The sequence below is a fragment of the Branchiostoma lanceolatum genome, chromosome 1 (assembly GCF_035083965.1).
Source record: "Branchiostoma lanceolatum isolate klBraLanc5 chromosome 1, klBraLanc5.hap2, whole genome shotgun sequence".
In the NCBI taxonomy this organism is placed as follows: Eukaryota; Metazoa; Chordata; class Leptocardii; order Amphioxiformes; family Branchiostomatidae; genus Branchiostoma; species Branchiostoma lanceolatum.
In genome coordinates, this window is record NC_089722.1 from 18,923,800 (window position 1) to 18,948,082 (window position 24,283).

At 38.9% G+C, this 24,283-nt stretch overlaps 1 protein-coding gene across 2 annotated transcripts in view; it reads right to left on the reverse strand.

Annotated features, from left to right (window-relative positions):
* LOC136439395 (small G protein signaling modulator 2-like) overlaps positions 1-24,283 on the reverse strand; it is a 74,852-nt gene that overhangs the window by 29,591 nt on the left and 20,978 nt on the right. For both annotated transcript variants that reach the window (XM_066434819.1, XM_066434828.1), the window contains exons 3-4: positions 14,804-14,879; positions 5,069-5,231 (exon numbers count right to left, since the gene is read on the reverse strand). In XM_066434819.1, the coding sequence (XP_066290916.1) occupies positions 5,069-5,231; positions 14,804-14,879 (239 nt within the window). The remainder of the gene's footprint in view (positions 1-5,068; positions 5,232-14,803; positions 14,880-24,283) is intronic.

The window sequence follows — 24,283 nt, forward strand, 5'->3', positions numbered from 1 at the left end:
AAAAATTGGCAAATATGTCATAAACGTTGACAGTCTAAGGTGTTTCATTGCATATGAATACCCAGTGTAGTTCCTGCCCATGATGGTATGACAAGCTGTTTTCTGCGTTTGTTCTGGCAAGGACATTGTATGAATAATGGGAGGGGGGTCTAGTTGATTGAGCTGTATACACAAGGTGTTTCATAGCATATGAATTCCCAGTATAGTTGCTTCAGATGATGGTACAACAAGCTCTTTTCTGCATTTGTTGTAGTTAGTCTATTGAGATGTATACACATATACTAGAAAGGCAACATTTGCGAGCAAATACAGCATGTTTAGCCATACTCCTCGCCATGCAAAAAATGGACTCTCCCAAAATAACAATGGACCATTCTAAAATACTTGCACTAAAAAAATGAATCACCCCAGTCCAAAATTGAGTCTTCCAGTAGCACCTCAACACAATATGGACCAGTCCACAACCATATCCACTTATTGATTAACAAATACACTTCTGCTAACAAATGGACTTTTTCATAATCATTCCAGCTCAAAATTGAAAGAAATAATTAAAGAATCCTCCCCTTGCAAGAATGGGATATTCCGTGCCACTTCCATGTAAACCAGTCGAAAAATATCCGCTGAAAATTACACTATTGCGCATAATCAACCCAGTTCAAAATTGAATTTAAAAAGATCAACCCCAGGGAAGAATGAAGTTTTCCATAGTATACATATGAAGATTTCACAGGAGAAGAAGGAAATGACCAAAAACAACATATTTGAGTCAATTCCAAGTCACCGAGAGGGTTTTAAATATAATATTTGTAATATGTTTGAACTATTTTGATTAAAAGAATGTCTAAGTCACAATAGTTCTAAAGTGTTCAAACAATTAGAATTGAAACTTATAACATGTTTGAACTTATTTCACATACGTTGGAAACATTTCGAACGTAACTACACAAAAATCTCTTTATTTAGAACAGTTTCAAACCATCTATCCAATGTTTCAATGTTCGAACAATTTGTAACAAAAGATTTTCACAATTGCCCCCATAAACGAAGGTGCTAAGTCCTCCTGTGTGTTTCCGTCTATTTTCGGTGGCCGCGCTAGACCACCAGTGGATTTGTTTTGACGGAGCGTCACCCGCGCGCGACGATGTACACTGTTCGGCACCGCTAATATCCGGCATTTTCCCGCTCCAAAACACTCCACAAGACCCACGTTTTTAGTGTTTTGCCTCGTGTGCAACACGATTCGATTTGCATTACTAACGGGACGAAAATGTTATGATAGAAAAAATTCACCCCTTCCCGGCGTCCGTCCCAAAAACATGAACGACATGAAAATATATTTTCTTACAGATTCAATCACGAAAATCAACAGCATGGGATTCCAAATTTTCGCAACGGCCGACCATTTATCATGGTTGAACTTCCTTCCAAGGCGTGCGATAGATAAACATTCCCGGCACATAATAGTCACTAGTACCAGACTAACGCAAGCTCATGATGATAATAGGGAGAAAGTTTGTCAGTGAAGTTTGGCCACCAGAGGGTAAATTCATTTAACGTTACAAGCTAGCGCAAACGGGCGAATCATTGACCTTACCGGGGACTGACTCTACTGGCCTAATCATTCCTTTTTTGCCGAATTCTACGATCCATACGCCCGTACGTAGGACATGTAGGAAGGCCTGGTGGACGCTACACATCACGGGAGACGCGTGTTGGTCCGAGACAGACAGCGGCGTGCTTTCGATTGCGTAGCGGCGACGCACCGCTGCGACAACGTGCGGCACCAAAACGCCTGTCCCCAGTGAGACCGTGTGTTTTGCGCGGCATGCCCCGAATCCGTCTACCATTGCTGAATGTAGCCCGATTCATAGAGGTCTATTTTGTAAGCATTATTTCATGTACCCCTCAGCGTGAGAATTCCTTGTGCAACACTTCGCTACATTATATATTCAAGTTTCCCCGCGCACCGCCTACCACCCACCTTTGATCATGTATGAAGTCGGCGGCAGAGAGAGATCATCAATCAATTTTGACAGGAGTGTCGCGCCAGTCTGAGGAGAAACGATCTCCCGTGTTGTGTTTGAATTTGGAGTTTGAAAATATCTGGAATAACTAATGCTAAAATAAACATTCACAAAATCATTGATTTAACTTATTTTCTGTTATAAGATTTCCTAAACTGCAGTTTAACCACTCAGTTTAACGGAACATGGTGTTTTCCCGATAATCACGTTAAATGTTTATGTCCGGTCTTTCCTCCTCGTAAGCAAACTTCCAGCTTGTCGCCAAACTTTGCCGAGGCGATATGTACGGAAGCTGAGCGCGCTCGTTGTTTTGTTGTGCTAGCCATGCCGTGACGAGTCTTCGATTATCTGTAGTTGTTGAAGGACACACAGAAATCTTCGGACTGTAGTTTTACCGCTTCGAAGGGCGTGACAGTCAACGGTACTAGTAGTAAGGTTTGAACGAGCATTGTGTTTCTCAGCTCACCTCAGTTCCAAACGTAAACAACGGGTGCGGGTTAACGTGAGCGGCGGGGGATTTGTTCGGCTGGCGACACCCCCGTACCGTGCCGATAGCGTGGTGTGTGTCGTGTTTCCTTGAAACTGATTTTTAACAATAGAAAACTAGATCTATTCAAGATTTCTAACAAATTTAATGGAAACTTTTCTGTCCGGCGTAGTAGGATTTTGGGAGTACCCAACCGCGCTCTTCACGTGGAAATTTTTGATACCGCGAAAGTAAACAAAACACCTACGATCGCCTGCCAGGCTTCTCGCGGTGGGGCGTCTTTATTGGTCTATCATTAGGTGCTATCAGCTACTTAGCAGGGACGTGTAGATTGCTTTCGTATGGCTCATTTAACCAATGTTCGAAACTGTACGAACAAAAGATGAATCTATATGGTGATAGTTTCGAAACTTATAGCAATATTGTATTTCTAACATGCTGGAACGCAGTAGAAAATATTTCGAAAGTCAAACAAAGGTTCGAAACTGTTCTTAACATTTACTCATATCAGTTAGGTTGTTGCAAAGGTTTCGAAAATGTTACAACAAAAGGCAACAAACACCCTCTCGGTGACGTGGAATTGACTAGTATGGGTGAAATATAAAAATGTGACACCCCTTTGTTTGAATGTACTTTGGGTTGAAAATAACGAAACGAAAAATTCTTTGTTTAAAAAATCGTTTTGAAAGGCTGTATGCCAAACATTTGAACGAGGGCCTGTGTACATGACCAAGGCAGACACATACCAGATTTCACATTATTTTGGTTTAATACATAGGAACTGGAGATGTGTATCTTTGTTAAAAAAAGAGTGAACAAAGCCATGTAATCACATGTCCTAGGAATTCCCATACCGTATTTGGCATGAATACTAGCACACCTGCGCCAGGAATGCAAGATAATTAGATTAACCCAATTGACCAATCACGTGGTCGCAAGGCTCACAGGCATGCAAGGCCAGGTGCAAGGCACTTGGGGTCAATGACCTTTAGGTCATATGTAGTATTGAAAGTGACAGAAGTGGCAAATATTGTCAAGAAAGCCCAAAATAAATCGTTTTGAATATATGTATGCCAAAAATGGGAATGTAGTCCTTTAAATATTTGTTCAAGCCACATATACAGCAAATTTCAGGTCATTCGGTTGAAATACCAGGGCGCAGGAGGCCAAGATATGCTAAAAATAGCCTAAAAACCTCAATAAAATCACTTTCAAGGTCAATATCACAAAAAAGGAAAAGAACGCACATTGGTTTTTGCCTACATTACCTCTGTACCAAATTTCAGGTCATTTGGTCAAAAAATGACAGAGATGAATCGATTTGAAGATTTGACAGGAGGAGAAGAAGAAGAAGAAGAAGAAGAAACATGAGTAAAAACAATATGTTTAGCCATACTAGGTATGGCTAAACATAACAAGGACATGTTTACATTAAATCAAAGAGGTTTTATATTATATGTGAAACCTCATTGGTTGAATACAGGACTAAAAGACCTGTTGGTCATGATATCATATTCCGTCGCCTCAATTCTTGTTTAACAAGTCTTATGATATCAAAATTTGAAAATATAGGAATCTTGTTTTTTTGGGCCCGCCTTGTTTTTTTTTCCGCCCTATCTCATTAATTTTGGAGTCAGCGGAGGATGTCATCCATAAAATTTACTTGCTGTGGCCTAAGGTCATTTTGTAGTTGAAAGCATCTTTGATGGTCAAAATTTAGTGTTCATTATGGATCCAATTTCCACGATTCATTCTCTCAATAATTCTAGCCAGAAATGTATGTTATCAATCAAAACAGCAGTAAAAATTTGACAAACTGTACGTCACAGATTGTCGAGTCCTTTCACCGCTAGTTTTAAACCCATCTAGTAGAGTGACCAGAATGTTTTCCTTAGTAGACTTTAGCTTTTCTCCTTGTCTACCTTGCATCTAATCCTAAATCATTAGTATGTCTTGGCACCTGGCAGCATCAAGAAATTCACTATCAGATAACATATGAAATATGTTGATGAAGGTTAGACATCCCAGTAAGTAACAAAAAATCTCCACAGCTGGATGACATTGGGAGGATACTTTTAGAAATTTCCAGTAACATCTGTCACTCTTCTTCAGCATCACTAGAATAAACTGGCAGAACCAATCAATGCAGAACAACTTGACTCGTTCTGCAAGTTTATTTTAGTGACGCTACAGAAGAGTGATGAATGTCACTCAAAACTTCCAAAAGTAATCTCCAGATCCTATCCAGTTGCGGAAATCGATTTGTCTAAACACTTTAACCCTAGTCCTGCTGAGCCCAAAAATTGTCGGCTTGTTCTGTATGCTAGCCCTGACAATTGTCGGGTTGAGGGTATTTCTAGAATGCGTGCATTGCACACGCAAGGTTGTTGTAAAGCAAAGCAACTAAAAATGAGCAATATCAAACTAGTACCCTTTGTTTCAAGGGTGTCTGGACACCGTTCAGCAGTGGGGTAAATTTTTGCCCTGGAAATACAGCAGGACAAGGGTTAAGATATGCAAAAAAGTTCTTTTGATATTTCTTTGGACAACTTACTTTTTCTCATTCTCCAGCTCGATCTCCTGACACTTCTTGGCGAGGTCCGCGGCCGGCTGGAAGTCCTTCCCCACCTTGTTGATGAGGGCCGCTGCCGTGTTGCCGCTCAGGAAGGAGATGGTTCTCTTCTTCAGCCCATGGAGGAGGCAGGCTTCCACAGCGGCTGGAGGAGATAAATCAATAACTAATCAATCAATCAATCAATCAATTTATCAATAAACTGATCAAAACAAGTGTCAATAAGTTAATAAGGAAGGAGATGGTTCTCTTCTTCAGCCCATGGAGGAGACAGGCTTCCACAGCAGAAAAATAATAATCAATCAATCAATCAATCAATCAATCAAACAATCAAACAGTCAGACAATCAGACAAACAATAAATCAACCAATCAATAACAACTATCCATCAGTTAATCAACCAACAACTACACTCTGTAGGCAGAGGAGAAATCGGGCTTCTACAGCAGAAAATATCTATGAATGAATGAATTCAACAATCAATGGATCAATCAATCAATAACAATTATCAATCAGTTAATCATTCAACAACTATGCTCTACAGGTCATGGATGAAGAAGGCTTCTAAAGCACACAAAAAATCAATCACGTAGTCAATAAATAGATTATAAAATCAATCAACCTATAAATAACAACCATCAGTTGATCAATCAACATATACTCTACAGGCAATGCAGGATGCAGTCTTTTACAGCAAATTCCAATTCCAACTATCTTTGTTGAGTATAAGTCATACATTTAACATCAATATCAAATCTTAAGCCTTCTCTTCCCATTTGCCCTGATAATTACATTATTTTACGATACACAACCTTTAACAGGTGTTAAGCACACTATTCACGGGTCAATGCCCAGCTTTTTCAGGAACATGAAATAGTTTGATGGCCGGAAACCTTTCAAAGACTGACCGAAAGGTCAGCCTGTCCGTGGTGCTGAATAGATAACTGCTCTAAAGGTCAGCTTTCCGGTGAAACCACAAATGGACTGGACAAGTACCGCATGAAAAAATTCTTTGGAAGGATACTGTAATTCTTGTTTCTTTCACTATAACTTTATGTTTGCTGTTGTCACGGTCACCTCTGTACCGTGAACTTATCATTGCCGTGAAAAATCTGTTGTGATTATTTATGATTCCGTGAAGTTAAAGTTCAGTGAAACTGTCCATTTTCCTTACGCCATGAATTTTTGCGACCTTGAGTGATGATAAAGTGAATTACAGTATGTCCTGAATAAACACGGACTAGATTCAGACCCTGCCTGTTACCTGGCCTCCTTTTGAGTTGGTACGCCGGTGGAATAACTTCAACGTTATCGCTCCATACACACATAGTCCCTAATATATGAATCATAAAAGAGCCAACACTGATTTTATCACAATATTTTCAGACAGTCAAATTTTCAAAGCCAGAAATTTACAAGTACAGTGCTGAGAAAAGATGTAGAATTTAATGCCGTAAATCTGTTCTTCTGAAACATATTACTTTGACCAAACTTGCCAAAACTTTTAACTGTATGGTGCCTTTTGGTGTAACACACCAGCTTTGCAGGCACACAGCACTGAAGGACCTATCACACCTAATTTTTTTACATCCAGCTCCAAGTATTGTTCAAAGCTATGTAGTGACATATCCCTACTGTTTTTTAGAAACAAGATAGATTTTTACTCATCTAAAATCTATCTTTGATCTCTAAATGAACTGTCATTATCTTACAGCCTTCCATGAAGTCCCCATGTCACGAATGGGTGTCCTGTAAGCTTATCACCCAGAGACATCTGTCGCCATGTCCTCACAAACGAAGAACAGCCTCTTATCTCTGGTACGCAATTTCCTAACTGCGCTGTCCCCTGAATGGAATGGATTACTTGGCAGATTTGTTAGGCATGCTGGATAATACTAGATAAGGGACTTGCACACTAAGGTCAAGCAAAGTGTTTTATTGTCCTTCTTCTATTGTGCATCTTCTCACATAAGGTCGCGATGATTTTCAATGACAATAAGTCAAAAGACATAATGCAATTAAATGGACCATTTATTTCGGCACCTGATATGCTGCTCAACAGCTTTTTACCTCCGCGACAAATTGCGATTTTGTTTTGGGTATGTCTGTCAAGATGTGAAGAACTGAACTTAATCTGACTGTTTTTTGATGTTCAAAATGCCCTCTCATGTCAAATATATAGGTTTGAAAGTTCCTGGCTATATATCTCGTACATGTAGCTGTGAAATGTGTTGACAAGTCTTGCCAATGAGATTTCTTTGTCCCAGATGAAAATTGAATAAAACGTCAATTGATTTGCAGTTGTAGACAAGGGCGCTTGACTGTTGCTATGCATTTCAAGTACACCAGCATAGCCTCCCCCTGGCACTTTTCCAAGGCCCCCTTTGCTGGCTGCAGCGGCAAAATCAATAGTATGTGACTCTGAATATTAAACAGTGTCTGCGCCATTCACTGCAATACAGAAGAGGGCATTTGCACGGCTAATCCTTCAAAGTAAAATCAGATGCCACAGTTTGCTTTAATTTGTGATAAGACCCTTGCCATCATGGTAAAGTTAGTCAGTCTTTTTAAGGTAACTGTTTCTGTCTAAATCAAAGTAGCCTGATAGATATTGAGGGGCCTACGATACGTATGCCAGTGTTGGGGGATCCTTGATCAAGAACAGCAAGGAAGTTCATTTATCTTGTGTATGACTTTATTAGTTCCACTGACGTGCAGCTTACTAAGGCCTAGGAAATCATAGTTGGTAGGTATATATAGGGATTTTCTTCTTTTTTTAATAGAATTACAATAATTATTTGAAAATGACATGCAGAACTGATATTTTCAATATCATATAGTAAGTATCTGGAATATACATGTGTACAAATAAAGTATATGAACAAACTGAACAAAAAAGTATAGCGTTTACTAGATATTCTTTCATTGAACTGTTCAAAGCTGATTACAGGGAGTCTAACTCAGATGCAAGATTCAATATCCCATCCAAGCGATCGCCACACCACCACCAATCACCCCATAAGCTGCTAGGTCTTGAATGTGTATTGACAAATCGCACATAATACATCAGAGCAAAAAGCCTTTCTGTGTTTGCACACTCTGAACATTATCTCAAATCAAAGTTGTCAGTTTGTAACATAGATGTATGTCCCAGGTCAAGTTTAATAATGCCATCAAAAGCCAAGTGTCAAGAAAATCAGCACACTGTTGCGGAAATGCCATCCCCACTCTCCTCATGCCTTTATCTTATTGACCATATATTGTGTGCAAACTCGTTAGACTGATGGGGTAACTGTAATGGGTCAGGGCAGGTCATGCAGCATGTCTCATAAACTGGATCAAAGGAATGAATCAGAAGTATGAAATACATAAAGGTAGTCCCATAGCCTTTTTTAGGTTGTAGGGGCAGTGGGCTGTTATCCAATGCACGGTGTTGGAAGGCAGAGCCCAACCCTCTTCCTACTTCCCCAGCCAAAGTCAGGTACCCATTTTGCACCTGGAGGGAGTGAGGAAAGTTGAGTGCCTTTCCAAAGGAAAACAAATCAAACCCGTGAGCTCTCAATCTCATTTCTGCTATTTTAGCCTTTAAGACATTCTATGCCATACAGCCAGTTAGGACTTCTGAAAATATAATCTTATGAAAAAGCATAACATTATATAAATGCTTTGTACATCCATATATTGAAACTTCTTCGGAGTTCAATAAAGCAGGGTCCCTGCTTTTGCTGCACGATGTAAATGAACAACCCAGGGTGCTGCTATTTTATATGTGTTTGACTATATCTTTAGATGCAACAGCTCACACAGTGTTGAAATAGGCAAATGTATAAAAGATTGTTTTGTTTTTAGAATAAACAATGATACTCATAATAAGCCCAACTTGAATTATGTAAAACCTAAGATAGTCATTTTGTTGTTACAGTATATTGAATAGTTTTATTCCAACTGCTGTTGCCATACTTTGCACCTGCCACAATAGTTGTGCAATAAAGTTCTTCTAAAGTTCTTCTATGTAACCATGGTGACAGCCGTCTGGTCCAGATCATTGACTTTATTTGCAATAGAAGAAGAGGAAGAAAATTGCTGAGCCAAGAATGTTTTCTCTGCTGTGAACATAAAATCAAGATATTTCATTGGTCCATCATTTACCATGTGCGTCAAAAGTCTTTAAAAGTTCATCCACCTAAAATGTCACATCGTATACGATCACTTGAAATGTTACAGAAACAAGGGTGATTGTTGGGAGATTATTAAGTATTTGCTAAGTGATTTGACTTTCAGAAATGACATTCAACATGCTCAGTACGACGTGACATTGCCTTTCAAGGGTCGACTCAGGCTCAAAAATGTTTGAAACAAGATATAGAATCAATGTTAATGGCATTAAAGGACTTGCACCTGGGAAGGTTTCAGATTTGCATATTGAATGTCACTGAGTACCAACAAAAGTTTCAGTATGACTGCATCCATTTTTTATCAGCAGAAGAAAATTAGCCAAGACCAGAAATTACTAAGGAACGGGAAGCAGATTTACCATGAGCAGTAGGAATGTACAACTCATACACTGTACAATATCTGTTTTAAAACCTACTCTTTATTTCTTGAACAGAAAACAGTTTAAAAAGTGTGCATCCGATGGTCAGTGCACTGAAGATTGCAAATATTAAAACATGCTTTTTTATAATTAAGTAAATATCACGATTGTATAATTTATAGTAAGGCCCAAATTGCAGATTCAAGTTGATTAATTCTCTTAAATAGATTAATCTCAATTATTTTAGATATGGCAAATTGCAAGTTGGAAATTGAAAAATTGCAATCTTCAGTTAGTAATTATGATATTTCAGATAAATGCTTTAGTATTGGTTTAATGGGCTGGCAGACAGATTTCAGTTTGGTCATCCATTTCAAAGCAGGAGAAAACTACAGACGCCAAGAAATTAACGAGTACGACATAGTAAACACAATGTGACTAGAGAACATGTAAAATTCTGATAACGTAACACGGCACCCAGGTGGCCAATTAGTTCCTACAGAGTCATGAGCGGGATCACAGGTGCTAAACCAAGCTTTGGGCCGTGCCACAATGATCAGACACAGCTGTTACTGGTGGGATTGCACTAAAGGCTTCAAAGGCGCCGCGGATATGCGACACCACCACAAGTGAGCTCTGCAAAGTTTAGCGCCCACGTTGTAAACCGCTGGATTGTACGTCTGGGCCATTTTTGGCAGTAGGTTCGATCAACGTTTCTATTTTCGAAATGTTGCTTTTAATATGCTAAAGGTGAAAGTCCCAGTAACTTGTATCCAAAAGAAGTGAGGAAAGAAAAGAAAACAAAGGGTTCAGGTAGGAGAACATGGATCTGACTATATTCACTTCCTTAAAGACTGTGGCTTCAAAGCATAAAAGCTAATGGCCGTCTGCATGTCTCCTGTTGATCTTCATGTGTGTATCAAGTTAGATGCAATCAGGGTAGGGTAAACCCGAATGGAGTTTAAACTACTAACGGCAACACAAAAAATTGGAATTACCCAAATTTTCGACTGATCAGCTACAGTCTTTGTCAAGGAATGAACCATCCACTGCAGAAAGTCTATGCAGGCCCCCTCCGTCTGAGGGATGGTGTAAAGCCCGGATGTAGATGGACTCCTTAATACCTCTTGCAAAAAAGTATGATTCTGTGTCCAAGATCTTAACTTTGTCCAGTAAAACCGAGTGTCCAGGAGACTCTATGTGTATGTGTTGAGATAGTTTAGAGGTAGTTGAGCTCGGACGTTTGTGTTCGTTGAAAATTTGGGTAAGTCCAATTTTTTGTGTTGCCGTTTACAGTTTAAACTCCATTCAGAATGACTTCTACCAACACAGATGAACTTTCAAGTGAAGGGTAGGGTAAAGGTAAAGAAAGGACATTATATGAAGGTAAAGGTCCCATAGTCTTTTTGGGGCCATAGGGGCAGTGGGTTACCATTCACTGTGTCTTGAATTGGGTATGGTATTGGAAGGCAGAGCCCAACCCTCTCCTTCTACTGCCTTTAATACTCCAACCAAAGGCAGATACCCATTTACACCTGAATGGAGTGATGAAAGCCATGTTAAGGCAAAACCAATTTAATTTCTTGGTTAACGGATTTTTCAACTCTAGCACGAGGACATCATTTAAACAGAAGGCTGGGGTGAAAACTTGCACCTGACCCTGTTCACTCTCTGAAACTGTGTGCACCAAAGTACAGACTGTTCTCTGCGATTCTGTTTTCATGTTGACATTCCAATCTAGCATTTTATTTTTAAATCCTTTAACCGAGAAATTAAACTGCTGTGGCCTAAGTGCCTTTTCCCAAGGATACAGCCTCTAGCCAGGCATGCCAGAACCCCTGGCCTCTCGATCTTGTGTTCTCTAGCTTAACCATTCGGCTATATGACACCACAACTGCACATACGTAGAGAAGCTGGCTTAAAACTAAATCCTTTAAATGGTATACAGTGACTGAACAACACTGCAACCCACTACTGGTTATTCTAAGCAGCTGACTCATGCAATGTTCAACACTGTATTACGTTAAGGGTTGCACTACCTTTTGCTTTCTGAGGGCCCCTCTTATCTGGCATCCTGCCCAGGCAATGAAACAATATTGGCAACACCTGAATTGATGGGTCAAAGTAAAATACAGTATATTGACAAACACAGACTGCTAGAATCAAGCATGAGCTCTGAGGGCACAGGTAATTTGGAGATGTTGTGAAAGTGAAATTGTTATGTGCTCTTAATCAAAATAAATTATCTCAGCAACAAGCGTAAAAGGTTAAAATTTGAAAAAAGCTAGAGCCATAGAATACAGAAGATAAGTGCTGTCCATTACAACAAACGTTATGAAATGGACAATTTATACAATGTACAAAATTATTATCAAACATTATCATTACAGCTTCTAATATGTTGTCAATTTTTCCGACTGTCTCACTTATACTTCTTACATCTTGTTCAAGAAAGAAAAATGTATCCTGCACCCCAGTATACATTGAATGCACATGCAGCAATTTTTAGGCCCATACAAATCACCCAGGAAGAGAATAGATGGAAGGTATCGACTTTGTGGCTCTCCTGCTGCAGGAGGGGGTTAGAGTTCGAAACATCTGACCCCTCTCAGGTAACCTGTGTGACTTTTCATAGCGCCTGGCATTACTTGTAAGCCAGCTGATTGATTATCGGATGATGGTGACTGAAGATGGTGGGCTGGAAAGATGGATGGAGCTTCAACACTTCTAGGAGTGACCCAGGCGTCTTGATAAGATGCATTAGGGGTAGCGCCCATCTCCATTTCTGTAGCCCTTGCGCCACACATTTGTGCAGGTCACTACAGCTGGGGCTAGTCTGTTGGTAGTGATGTGTGTTTAACTGGAATACTCTTTCCCAAATGCTGAGTGCTAAGCAGAGAAAGCAGTTAAATAATGTACCCTTTTTTTAAACTCACGACCTACTGTGTGCAAGGTGAACACTGGGACAACACATCTAGGAGCAGAATATCATTTGCTACCTATACCTGTACGGAGGTTTAAAAATGTGCTTTCATGTGTTTGCTTCTGTGTCTGTAATGATCTAAATACAGTAGAGTGACAGGAACTGAAAGGGAATTCAAGTTGGCATAACCAGCCTAACCATAACAGATCTAAAGGAGTGGACTTGTCATTCAGCCAACCAGATGACCAGACTGGCGGAAGACCGCCAGCAGAGGAGAGCCTTCAGTGAAAGCTATGCTGCCCCGACGGCTGACTAAGCTATGGGAGAGATGATGATGATGATGATAACCAGCCTAAAGGCATGGATCAAACTTAAGGTAAAAAAGACCATATGAGCAATTTACAGAGGGGTTTAGTAGAAAGTGGAAAATTATAAATCAGCAAAATAAATATATCTCCTCACCACCATTTTATCCACCCTTAAGTCACGCAAGCGCTTAGAATTGCAATCATGTTCGCCTTATCGTCGTTCTCAGCTGTTACACTCAAAAAGGATTACCATTATTGCTGAACATTCATGTCTTCAAGTCTAGGCATGACAGCACATAATCCCATTTGCTAGTGGAAGATATTAATTCTCAATACCTTGATAAATGAAAAAAGTTTTCAATATTTCTTAATATATCATCTTTTGATATATCTATCACAATCTTTATCATGATGGCAAAAATTGATGATAACCACAATTGCATGTGTTATTGTAACACAAGAAAGTAGTTCCTTTGTATTGTTTGACACAGATTTGTTTCTACGATACAAGAAGAGATTAGAAATTCTAAACATAGCGCACGAACTCATGAATCTAAGTCCAAGTGGTGGGTGCAAATGCCCAGCGGGGATTTTGCAGCCCACAACCTGAATACTTAATATTGTACTATATCCGTAACTTTTAACAGTGTGCATTGCCATGTGAGGTCTACATTCCATACAACTACATAACAGCCACTTAACGAAGTGCTGATTACATTTTCATGTTGTGTAGATCATCATGGGAAAAGAAACTAACAAATTAATCACAATGAGTGGTCTTCAACGTGAGGGAGAGACTTCAACATCAATTAAGTTTTTTTTTTGAAATACCATTAAACTAATCAAACTGGAAGATCAACATGAAAACAGAGCCTGAGGGCAAAATCTATATCTTGGTGCACCCAGTTTTGTTGAAAGAATTGTAAAAACTGTTTTTTTTTAAACTCCCATTTTTCTCTTATCATCTTGTCCTGCTTGTTTTTGCCTTTTAAAGGACAAAAAAAAAAAAAATAAACTACTGTGCAGTCTGTGGCCAAATACTGTAAAATTTGCCATGATGTCATAACTATTATATTATTATCATGACATTGCAATATGAGTGAGAACTGCAAATGTCTTTCTCTCAACAGCACATTTTGACAAACATGATATCATCAAGCTGTCTTTTTTTATTTTTGGCTTGAAATTTAAACAAGCAAGGAAAAAAACTACATGTAAAGTATGGCCACAGACACTGTGAAACATGTCAAGACGTCGCTGCAGCCAGATCTAAGTGGGTGCCACAGTTTTCTTAACAATCACATCGTGATGAACGTGATAGCCAAAGAGGTACAAACTCCGATGACGCACATTTTCAGGGATGACGTATCTCTGCCCTTTCCTCGCGAGGCACGATGACGTCATGATCAGCCTCACGGGACCACGAGGTGTGATGAACTGACGGTCACACAGTCTATTTTCAACCAGAGGTGTCAAGAAAAGGACACAGCTATGCAATAGCTGTTTATCAGGATAGCAGAGATTTCAAAGACTTATTTAACAGTTTGTGATGCATATACAACACCATTTCAGTGTCATTCAGGCTTCAGAAAAATATCAATTTTCTTGGTTTACTTCATCCCAATTTGTTGTAAAATGTCAAAATATGATCATAACTTTAAAAACTGAAATTGCAGGGCTGGCTAATAACACCAAAGTACAAACAACTTATACAACAATTATATACAATGTATGTTGCAGATAGTAAAAAGACCACAACAATGTAAAACCATAAGTTGAGCAACACCTATTTGAAAGCTTGTTTGATTTCAGCTGTAGCTGTGTTTGATTAGAAGCATAGACAAACAAACAAACAGACAGACACACAGACATGGAATGAAATGAAAGACATGCAAAAAACAATACGTCCATTTTTCATGGAGTTGATCAGTGTTAAATCAATAAGCAACTCACCGCACAGAGCAATGATGTGTCCGCTGTCTTCATGGACAAATTTTCTGGTCACTGCCTCTTCCATTATCTGCTTCACCTGAAATACATATGGGAGAAATTTAGAGAAAGAGTCAACAACCAGTTTGCTCTGTATTGTCACTTTGAACCTCTTTTTATTCATTAGAAGCTCAAATCAGCATACAGGCTGCTTTCATTGAAGTCATATTGAAAGAGGTACATGTAGGGTCTAACAAAATATAACAAAGATACACAGAGTACATGATTAAAGTTGTAATAAATCTACCTTGTATTGCATTACATTGTATTGTAACTGTTATATTGTGCTGCAATGTGTTGCTAAGCATACAAAGTGTACAAATTGTTCATAGCATGGTCCGTCATGAAAGTACTGATATACAAAAGATAATTCCATGATATTCAGAATCTATCCGATGATAAGTCTTTAAAATCAGGACCTGATAATTAAGCTAAGGTTTGGAAGTCATCAAGATTGAATAATTAGCACACACGATAATGTGTTCTTTTAAACAAAAATACACTTTCAGTATTCTAGACATGTACACACTATACTTGTGTAGGGAAGCGGGTGACACTCTTACGATTTGGAAATGCATCTCGGCTTATATAATGCATCGGATGGCGTTTCAGCACCTCTGTTGGAAGGATTTTCAGTCCCAAGGATGGCATAAGGTGAGAACCAAATCCCATCCCTATGCCATTAAAGGCTTCTATGAGATGAAAGTACTTCATTTTGCCACATGATAAAAGTCCTTTCACTGAGTACTGTTAGGCCACACCAATTTAATTTATTGGTTAAGGGATTTTAAAAAAATGCTAGATTGGAAAATAAACATGAAAACAGAATCCCTGAGGAAAGTTTTTACTTTGGTGCACACAGTTTCAGGGAGTGAACAGGGTCAGGTGCAAGCCTTCTGTTTTAATGATGTCCTTGTGGTAAGACTTTAAAAAAAACATCATTATGATAGTGTTACAGTGTTACAGTGACTCCTGTAAAATAGTGTCACAGATGGCAACATCAATTGTAACAAGTTTATATTATCAAATTTGTCTATTGATTCGTAGGAGCTGAAGCAAAGACACATTTATTGTTGGAAATTATATTATATGTACCAATGAAATACAAGACTTAGTATTCCCTATTGTATGGTTGTTAAGACACCATACATTATGATTATATACAATGAATGAGTAGGTATGGGATCAATGCAGAAATGAAAAAAAAAGCCAATCAAAGATGGCTCCCAGTTTACAGACATAAATAGCAGAACAGAGAATGTACATGTATGCCAATGCTGTATTGAGTATATCAGCAATTGCAGAAACACACACAGATATACAAACACACAAACAAGCTTAAAACAATTACACACACACACAGCGAGCAGAGCACTTTGAACTGAAAATCTCAAGATTTTGTGAGGAATCTTGAGATTTTATGAGACAATCTTGAGATTTTGAGACAATCTTGAGATTTTATGAGACCATCTTGAGATCTTTGAAAAGGTCTCAAGATTTCTCTAGGATGCTTCAAAGCATCTCAAGTTTTTTTCATCGCATCTCAAGATGCTTTCAAAAAATCTCATTACACAAGGTGTTGTGAAAAAAAATCTTGAGATGCTTTGAAACCATCTTGGAAAAATCTTTAGAACTTTAAAAAGATCTCAAGATTGTCTTGTAAAATCTCAATATTGTCTCATAAAATCACAAGATTGTCTCGACAAGATGGTGAATATGGCAACCCATATTGTGAAATAAAAAGCAAAAGCTTTTAAATGGCTCATAGGTTGATAGCTCTGTGGCCATCAAGCAAAACATAGATGTGATGATCAAAACAATAAAAGGATATTATGATAGTGTTATTGAATAGGTCCAAAAGAAATTATTTGATAGCCCAGTCGATAGCTAAATGTTCCGTTTCCCATATAATATTCCATTTTGTTGCAACTCTGCAATATCTTAAGTTGATGTCTATATTGATGAGTTGCATGATTGTTGAGACATATTTTTAATGAGTTACGGATTTGCTCACTAAAAAGGACCATTTTTTTCTTTGTGAATGGGAAATCTAGATTTGAAGTAAAAAATCTAGATTTGAAGTAAAAGCAAGTAATGCAAAAGGAAACATCATACCTACTTAAGGCCACACCAATTTATCAATTTCTTGGTTAACAGATTTTTTTTTAAATTGTAGAAAAAAAAATCATGAAAATAGAAGGCTGGGGTGAAAACTTGCACCTGACCCTGTTCACTCCCTGAAACTTTTCTCTGAGATTCTGTTTTCCTGTTGATTTTCCAATCTAGCATTTTTTAAAGAATTTGGTTAACCAAGAAATCAAATTGGTGTGGCCTAATGATCATAATCAAGAAGCAGTGAGCAGACAATCAACGGAACCATTTGCACATAAGTTACAGAAGGAATGAATAGGTATGACTTGTTTACACGACACAAGTACATTTTAAACCAGGCTTATTTTCATTTAATGTGAACACTAATAAGCACAGATTTCAACATTTACGGTAACTGTTTGAGTATGATGATTCAATGTACAAAATGTATTGTGTTTGTGTCATTTTCTTTTAGATATGTTGTCGATGGCAGAACAGGTTAGTGTTTACTAAAACAAAGCCTTGAAAAATATCATGAGTAATGCAATTTTAATCATCATAAATCTTAATATTATAATAGCAAGATCCAGACAATCAACACATCAATATAAGTACGAATAATCTAAGAGTGTTTGCCACATGCCATTACGGAGCTGCTACCAAAGTACGTATTCTGCAAGTACAACAACGAAGAAGTGAGACATTCCACAAGACCTCTTGGACAGAAAATTGACAGCTGAAGATATTCTGACTGGCTCAAGAGGTAAGTTAATTTTTTTTTTCTATTTAACTACACCCGTTTATTTCCTAAGACCTTTTCTAGCAAAAAGGCAGCAAGATTTTGAGAAGAAAACCAAGGGCTGGGAAAAAAATAAAAATCTTAACTTCCTTAGTATATTGTTTGAACCAAGGTAGTGATTTCCCCATCATATTCTACATTTTTGTGTTGATTTTCAAATTCAGTATTATTTTTTTGGGGGGTGGAGGGTAAATCATAAGACGAGCAAATCAGAAAGGTGTGGTCTTGGGAAAGCTAAGTTGATTTCTTTTGTGCTGACCTCCTGAACAAAAAGGTTGTTTGTTCTTTTTTTCAGACAAAGATTAAAAGGTAGCATCACAAAAAATACTGGTAAAACTAAAAGTGACTAATAGATGGAAAATGGGAGAGTAAATATCTCTATTTAAATATTCAGGTACCCGGCTTCAGACAATCAACAATAATCTAAAACTGTTTGCTAGAGTCTACTATGGGACATCTATTGAAGCATGTTTTCTACAGACACAACTGCAATAGGGAGAAGAAAGATACATTTTCACTTGAAATAAAAAAGTGATTCTATGCCTACTTCATACTAGGGTCATTGCAAATATGTTATAAGGTAGCCTCAAAACAAGGCTTTCTACAAGCATAAAATGCAATAAATGATAAATGAATAGGGAGAATAAAGTTTTGCATAAACAGTAGAACAGCCCTTTTGGAGCTGCTCCAAATGCTCAGGTCTCTATAGTTGAGGGACTTCTTGCTTTGTTTAGGTGGAAGGACAACATGGGGAGAAAGCTGCAACACATCCTGATTTTCCTTCTCATCATCCTGAAAGAGCCCAACATGCCAGAAGCTAAATGTAGACTTTCCCAATCATCTATGTCATGTACCAAGATGGGCCTCACCCGCATCCCCCAGAACATGCCAAAATCCATCTCTATGTTGAATTTCGAATTTAATAAGATGACACATTTACGTCAGCAAGACCTCATAAGGTATAAGAATTTGGAAAGGCTATATTTGGGGAGAAATCGTATTTGCATTGTTGACCGCTTCCCAGATCTACCCTACCTTCAATGGTTGTCCCTGTTCCAAAACCAGATAACTGGGTTAGAACCAGGTACATTCTCAAGCCTGCCTCGGCTACAATATTTGTACCTGAACTACAACTGGATAACCAGCATTTTGCCTGGTACTTTCACAAACCTACTTCAGCTCAAACATTTACACCTTGAGTCAAACTATATTACTATGATACAGTCAGGTGCATTCTCTGACCTACTACAGCTCAAACAATTGAACCTAGCGTCAAACCAGATGACTAAGATACAGTCAGGTGCCTTCTCTGGCCTTCCCCAGCTTTCATACTTGGACCTACAGGACAACCAGATGTCTGTCCTTCCTCCATCAGCTTATGGCATGTTGGCATCTATAGCTACTGTCAAACTTTCCAACAACCCCTGGCAGTGTGACTGTCACATGGTTCCCTTCAAGCAGAAAATGACTGTGTCTCATCCATTTAAACATCAAATAACCTGTGCTGAACCGGCTAACCTCCGTGAACAAAGACTTGGATATGTCAATACCAAAGATCTTATCTGTGAAAAGCCAAACAAATCAACGACACCTTTTCATAACCAAGACCCATTTTCCATAACCACAGAAATGACATCTTTATTTGGCAATGCTGACAACAATACTACTCCAACCATAAGTCTTGTAGACTCCACAATTTCCAAACTGCCCATTGATACCGAGGATTCAATCACCTCATCTGCAGTGTTAATATCCGCTTCATTTAGAAATACAAAAGGCAATTCATACCCAGTTACAGATTTGCTCACTAAAAAGGACCATATTTTTTATTTCTTTGTGAATGGGAAATCTAGATTTGAAGTAAAAAATCTAGATTTGAAGTAAAGGCAAGTAATGCAAAAGTTAGCACCCTGCCTACTTAATGATCATAATCAAAAAGCAGTGATCAGACAATCAACGGAACCATATGTATATAAGTTACAGAACGAATGAATAGGTATGACTTGTTTACACGACACAAGTACATTTTAAACCAGGCTTATTTTCATTTCATGATGTGAACACTTATAAGCACAGATTTCAACATTTACGGGAACTGTTTGAGTATGATGATTCGATGTACAAAATGTATTGTGTCATCTTCTTTTAGTATGTTGTTTATGGCCGAACACGTTAGTGTTTAAAACAAAGCCTTATGAGTAATGTAATTTTAATCATCATAAATCTGAATATTATAATAGCAAGATCCAGACAATCAACACAACAACATAAGTACAAATAATCTAAGAGTGTTTGCCACATGCCATTACGGAGTTGCAGCCAGAGTACGTATTCTGTTAAAGCACATCAGCAACAAGGAGGTGAGACGTTCCGCAAGACCTCCTGGACAGAAAGTTGACAGCTGAAGATATTCTGACTGGCTCAAGAGGTAAGTTTAGATTAACATAAAAGAAATTGTTTTCTTCAACCACACCCGTTTATTTCCTAAGACATTTTGTAGCAAAAAGGCAGCAAGATTTTGAGAAGAAAACCAAGGGCTGGGAAGAAAATCTAAATCTTAACTTTCTCAGTATACTGTTTGAACCAAGGTAGTGATTTCCTCTCCATATTCTACATCTTTGTGTTGATTTTCAAATTCAGTATTGTTTTTTTGGGGGGGTGGAGGGTAAATCATAAGACAAGCAAATCAGAAAAGTTGGCCTTGGGAAAGCTAAGTTGATTTCTTTCGTGCTGACCTCCTGAACAAAAAGGTTGTTTGTTCCTTTTTTCAGACAAAGATTTAAAGGTAGTATCACAAAAAATACTGGTAAAACTAAAAGTGACTAATAGATGGAAAATGGGAGAGTAAATATCTCTATGTAAATATTCAGGTACCCGGCTTCAGACAATCAACAATAATCTAAAACTGTTTGCTAGAGTCTACTATGGGACATCTATTGAAGCATGTTTTCTACAGACACAACTGCAATAGGGAGAAGAAAGATACATTTTCACTTGAAATAAAAAAAGTGATTCTATGCCTACTTCATACTAGGGTCATTGCAAATATGTTATAAGGTAGCCCCAAAACAAGGTTTTCTACAAGCATAAAATGCAACAAGAGTCCGTAGGACACAATTCTCCGTGAAGTATTTAAGTATGTACAAGTATTGACCCACACAAATTGCATCTCTGCTCAGTCCAAGTAGTGTTTTAGAGCAAGTAAAGAAAAAGTGTTTGTTTATCTTTTTCTTTCAATACAGGAGTGGTCAACCTGCTGAAAAGTATGTTTTTACAGCATGGCACAGATGGGATCTAGAAATTCCGGGAAAAGTCACAAAGTTAGATCTAGATGGCCCCTTTTCAATTATCAACGAACCATTCAGCCTTACAACTAAGATGTATCAGAAATCACAAATATGCAGTAAATCCTCTTTCCACAATTTATTGCAGGCCGGCCTGATCTATAGCTATCAAGCTATTTGCAATAAAAAAAGGCTAATTTATATTATCGTAACATTTCACGAAGGTCAAAGGTCACCGGATCTAACCACCCGGAAGTGACACTGGCGCGCGCACTTTTCTGAGATATATTTCTCAACAATCTTTCATCCCCTGCGTAAACTTCTTACATTGTCACAGCCTCCGTATTATAAACTACAAGTGTGGTAAGTTTGAAGGTCCAGAGATTTGCCATTTTCACACTGTGCGTAAAAATGCATCGTCCGTCCCGTGCCCATACTGTATGCGAGTTGTGACTCGGGACACGGCATACTTAATACACAGACTGGAGGTCACTATGCACATGTTCGCAGCTAAAACTCACAATTCCCGTTGCTGCATTGGTATGTAACTTGGTATATCGCTAGCTAGGTTGCGTGTGGTGATGCACGTTGTCTATTTTTCAATGTAACAGTGACTATACGATCACAGCAAGTAAGGAAGATTTATACCCCGTATCTGCCTGAAGTATTCCAGTCATGCATAACGGATTATAACATGGTCCCTATGGCAGGGCAGTGGGACATAGCATTAATCATAGGGGTGCAATTACGATATTGGATTGACGTTTAAAGTAGTTATGGTGTAACAAAGCTATTGTGCATCACCACGCCGAACCAGGCAAACGATATGCCAAGTTACACACCAGTGCGACAACGGGATCGTGAGTTATAGCTGCGAACGCGCAAACAAATGCATTCCCAATACTCCCAGAAGGAGGTCATCCTCCTTCCCGGAGTAATAAATGATAGATGAATAGGGAGAATAAAGTTTTGCATAAACAGTAGAACAGCCCTTTTGGAGCTGCTCCAAATGCTCAGGTCTCTATAGTTGAGGGACTTCTTGCTTTGTTTAGGTGGAAGGACAACATGGGGAGAAAGCTGCGACACATCCTGATTTTCCTTCTCATCATCCTGAAAGAGCCCAACATGCCAGAAGCTAAATGTAGACTTTCCCAATCATCTATGTCATGTACCAAGATGGGCCTCACCCGCATCCCCCAGAACATGCCAAAATCCATCTCTGTGCTGAATTTCGGATTTAATAAGATGACACATTTACGTCAGCAAGACCTCATAAGGTATAAGAATTTGGAAAGGCTATATTTGGGGAGAAATCGTATTTGCATTGTTGACCGCTTCCCAGATCTACCCTACCTTCAATGGTTGTCCCTGTTCCAAAACCAGATAACTGGGTTAGAACCAGGTACATTCTCAAGCCTGCCTCGGCTACAATATTTGTACCTGAACTACAACTGGATAACCAGCATTTTGCCTGGTACTTTCACAAACCTACTTCAGCTCAAACATTTACACCTTGAGTCAAACTATATTACTATGATACAGTCAGGTGCATTCTCTGACCTACTACAGCTCAAACAATTGAACCTAGCGTCAAACCAGATGACTAAGATACAGTCAGGTGCATTCTCTGGCCTTCCCCAGCTTTCATACTTGGACCTACAGGACAACCAGATGTCTGTCCTTCCTCCATCAGCTTATGGCATGTTGGCATCTATAGCTACTGTCAAACTTTCCAACAACCCCTGGCAGTGTGACTGTCACATGGTTCCCTTCAAGCAGAAAATGACTGTGTCTCATCCATTTAAACATCAAATAACCTGTGCTGAACCGGCTAACCTCCGTGAACAAAGACTTGGATATGTCAATACCAAAGATCTTATCTGTGAAAAGCAAAACATATCAACACTACCTTTTCGTACCCAAGATCCACTTTCCACAACCACAGCATTGACAGCGACATCTTCATTTGGCAATGCTGACCACAATGTTATTCCAACCACAGGTCCTGTAGACTCCACCATTTCCATGATGCCCAGTAAAGCTCCAATTACCTCATCTGCAGTGCCAATATCCCCTACATTTAGAAACACAAAAGGCAATTCATACCCAACAAGTCCTGTTAGCACCATATTTTCAACAATGCCTGTTGATACATCCACCTCATCAACAGTGTCAACATCATCTTTATTCGGCAATTTGTCCAGTCCAGTAGCCTCTGCAGCTGGCAGAAATTTTCCCGATATCCAAGTCCCATCCACATCATCTGCTGTATCAACTTCTTCTTTATTTGGCCATTTGAACACAGAAAACAATTCAGACTCAACAGCAAGTCCTCCAGCTCCAACATTTTCCACACTGCCCATTGTTATCCAAACCCAAATGACCACATTTGAAGAGTCGTCATCTTCTTCACTTGGCAACACAAATGTCAATTCAGGCCCAACAGCAAGTCCTGTAGCCTCTGCAGCTGCCACAAACTCTGTTAAAATCAAAGCACCATTCACATCATCTGCAGTGTCTACGTTTTCTTCATCTAGCAACACAGAAAGCAATCCTGACCAAACAACAGGTCCTATAGGCACCACAATCTCCACACTGCCCGTCGATGTCCAAGCCTTATTGACTTCATCCGCAACACGTAATTCATTTGGCAATACAGCAAGAAATGCTGACCAAACAACAGGTCCTGTAGGCATATTTTTCACACTGCCCAATGATACCCAAGCCTCATTTCCGTCATCTGCGAAGTCAAGATCAGATTCATTTGGCAACACAAAAAGCAATCCAAGCTCAACAACAAGTCCTGTGGGATCTACAGTTGCCACAAATTCTGCTGAACTCCAAATCCAAATCATATCATCTGCCGTATCATCATCTTTTTCACTTGGCAATGCGGAAAGCAATCCAAGCACAACGACACATCCTGTAGGCCCTATAGTTGCCCCACAATCTGTTGATGATATCACTTCAACCACTTCTTATAGAGTGTCATCATCTTCACTTGCCAGTGCAGAAAGCAAATTGTACAAAACAGCAGATCCTGTAGACACCACTTTTTCCACCCTGCCCATGGGTACCCAAGCTTCAATTGCTTCATCTGCAGTGTCAACATCTTCTTTTGACAATAAAAAAAACAAAACTGGCCGAACAGCACATACAGTAGGCTCCCAAGCTCATACACTGTCCACTGATATCCAAGCTTTATCTTCAGTGTCAACAACATCTTCATCTGGCAACACAAAAAGCACTCCAGTCCCAACAACAAGTCCT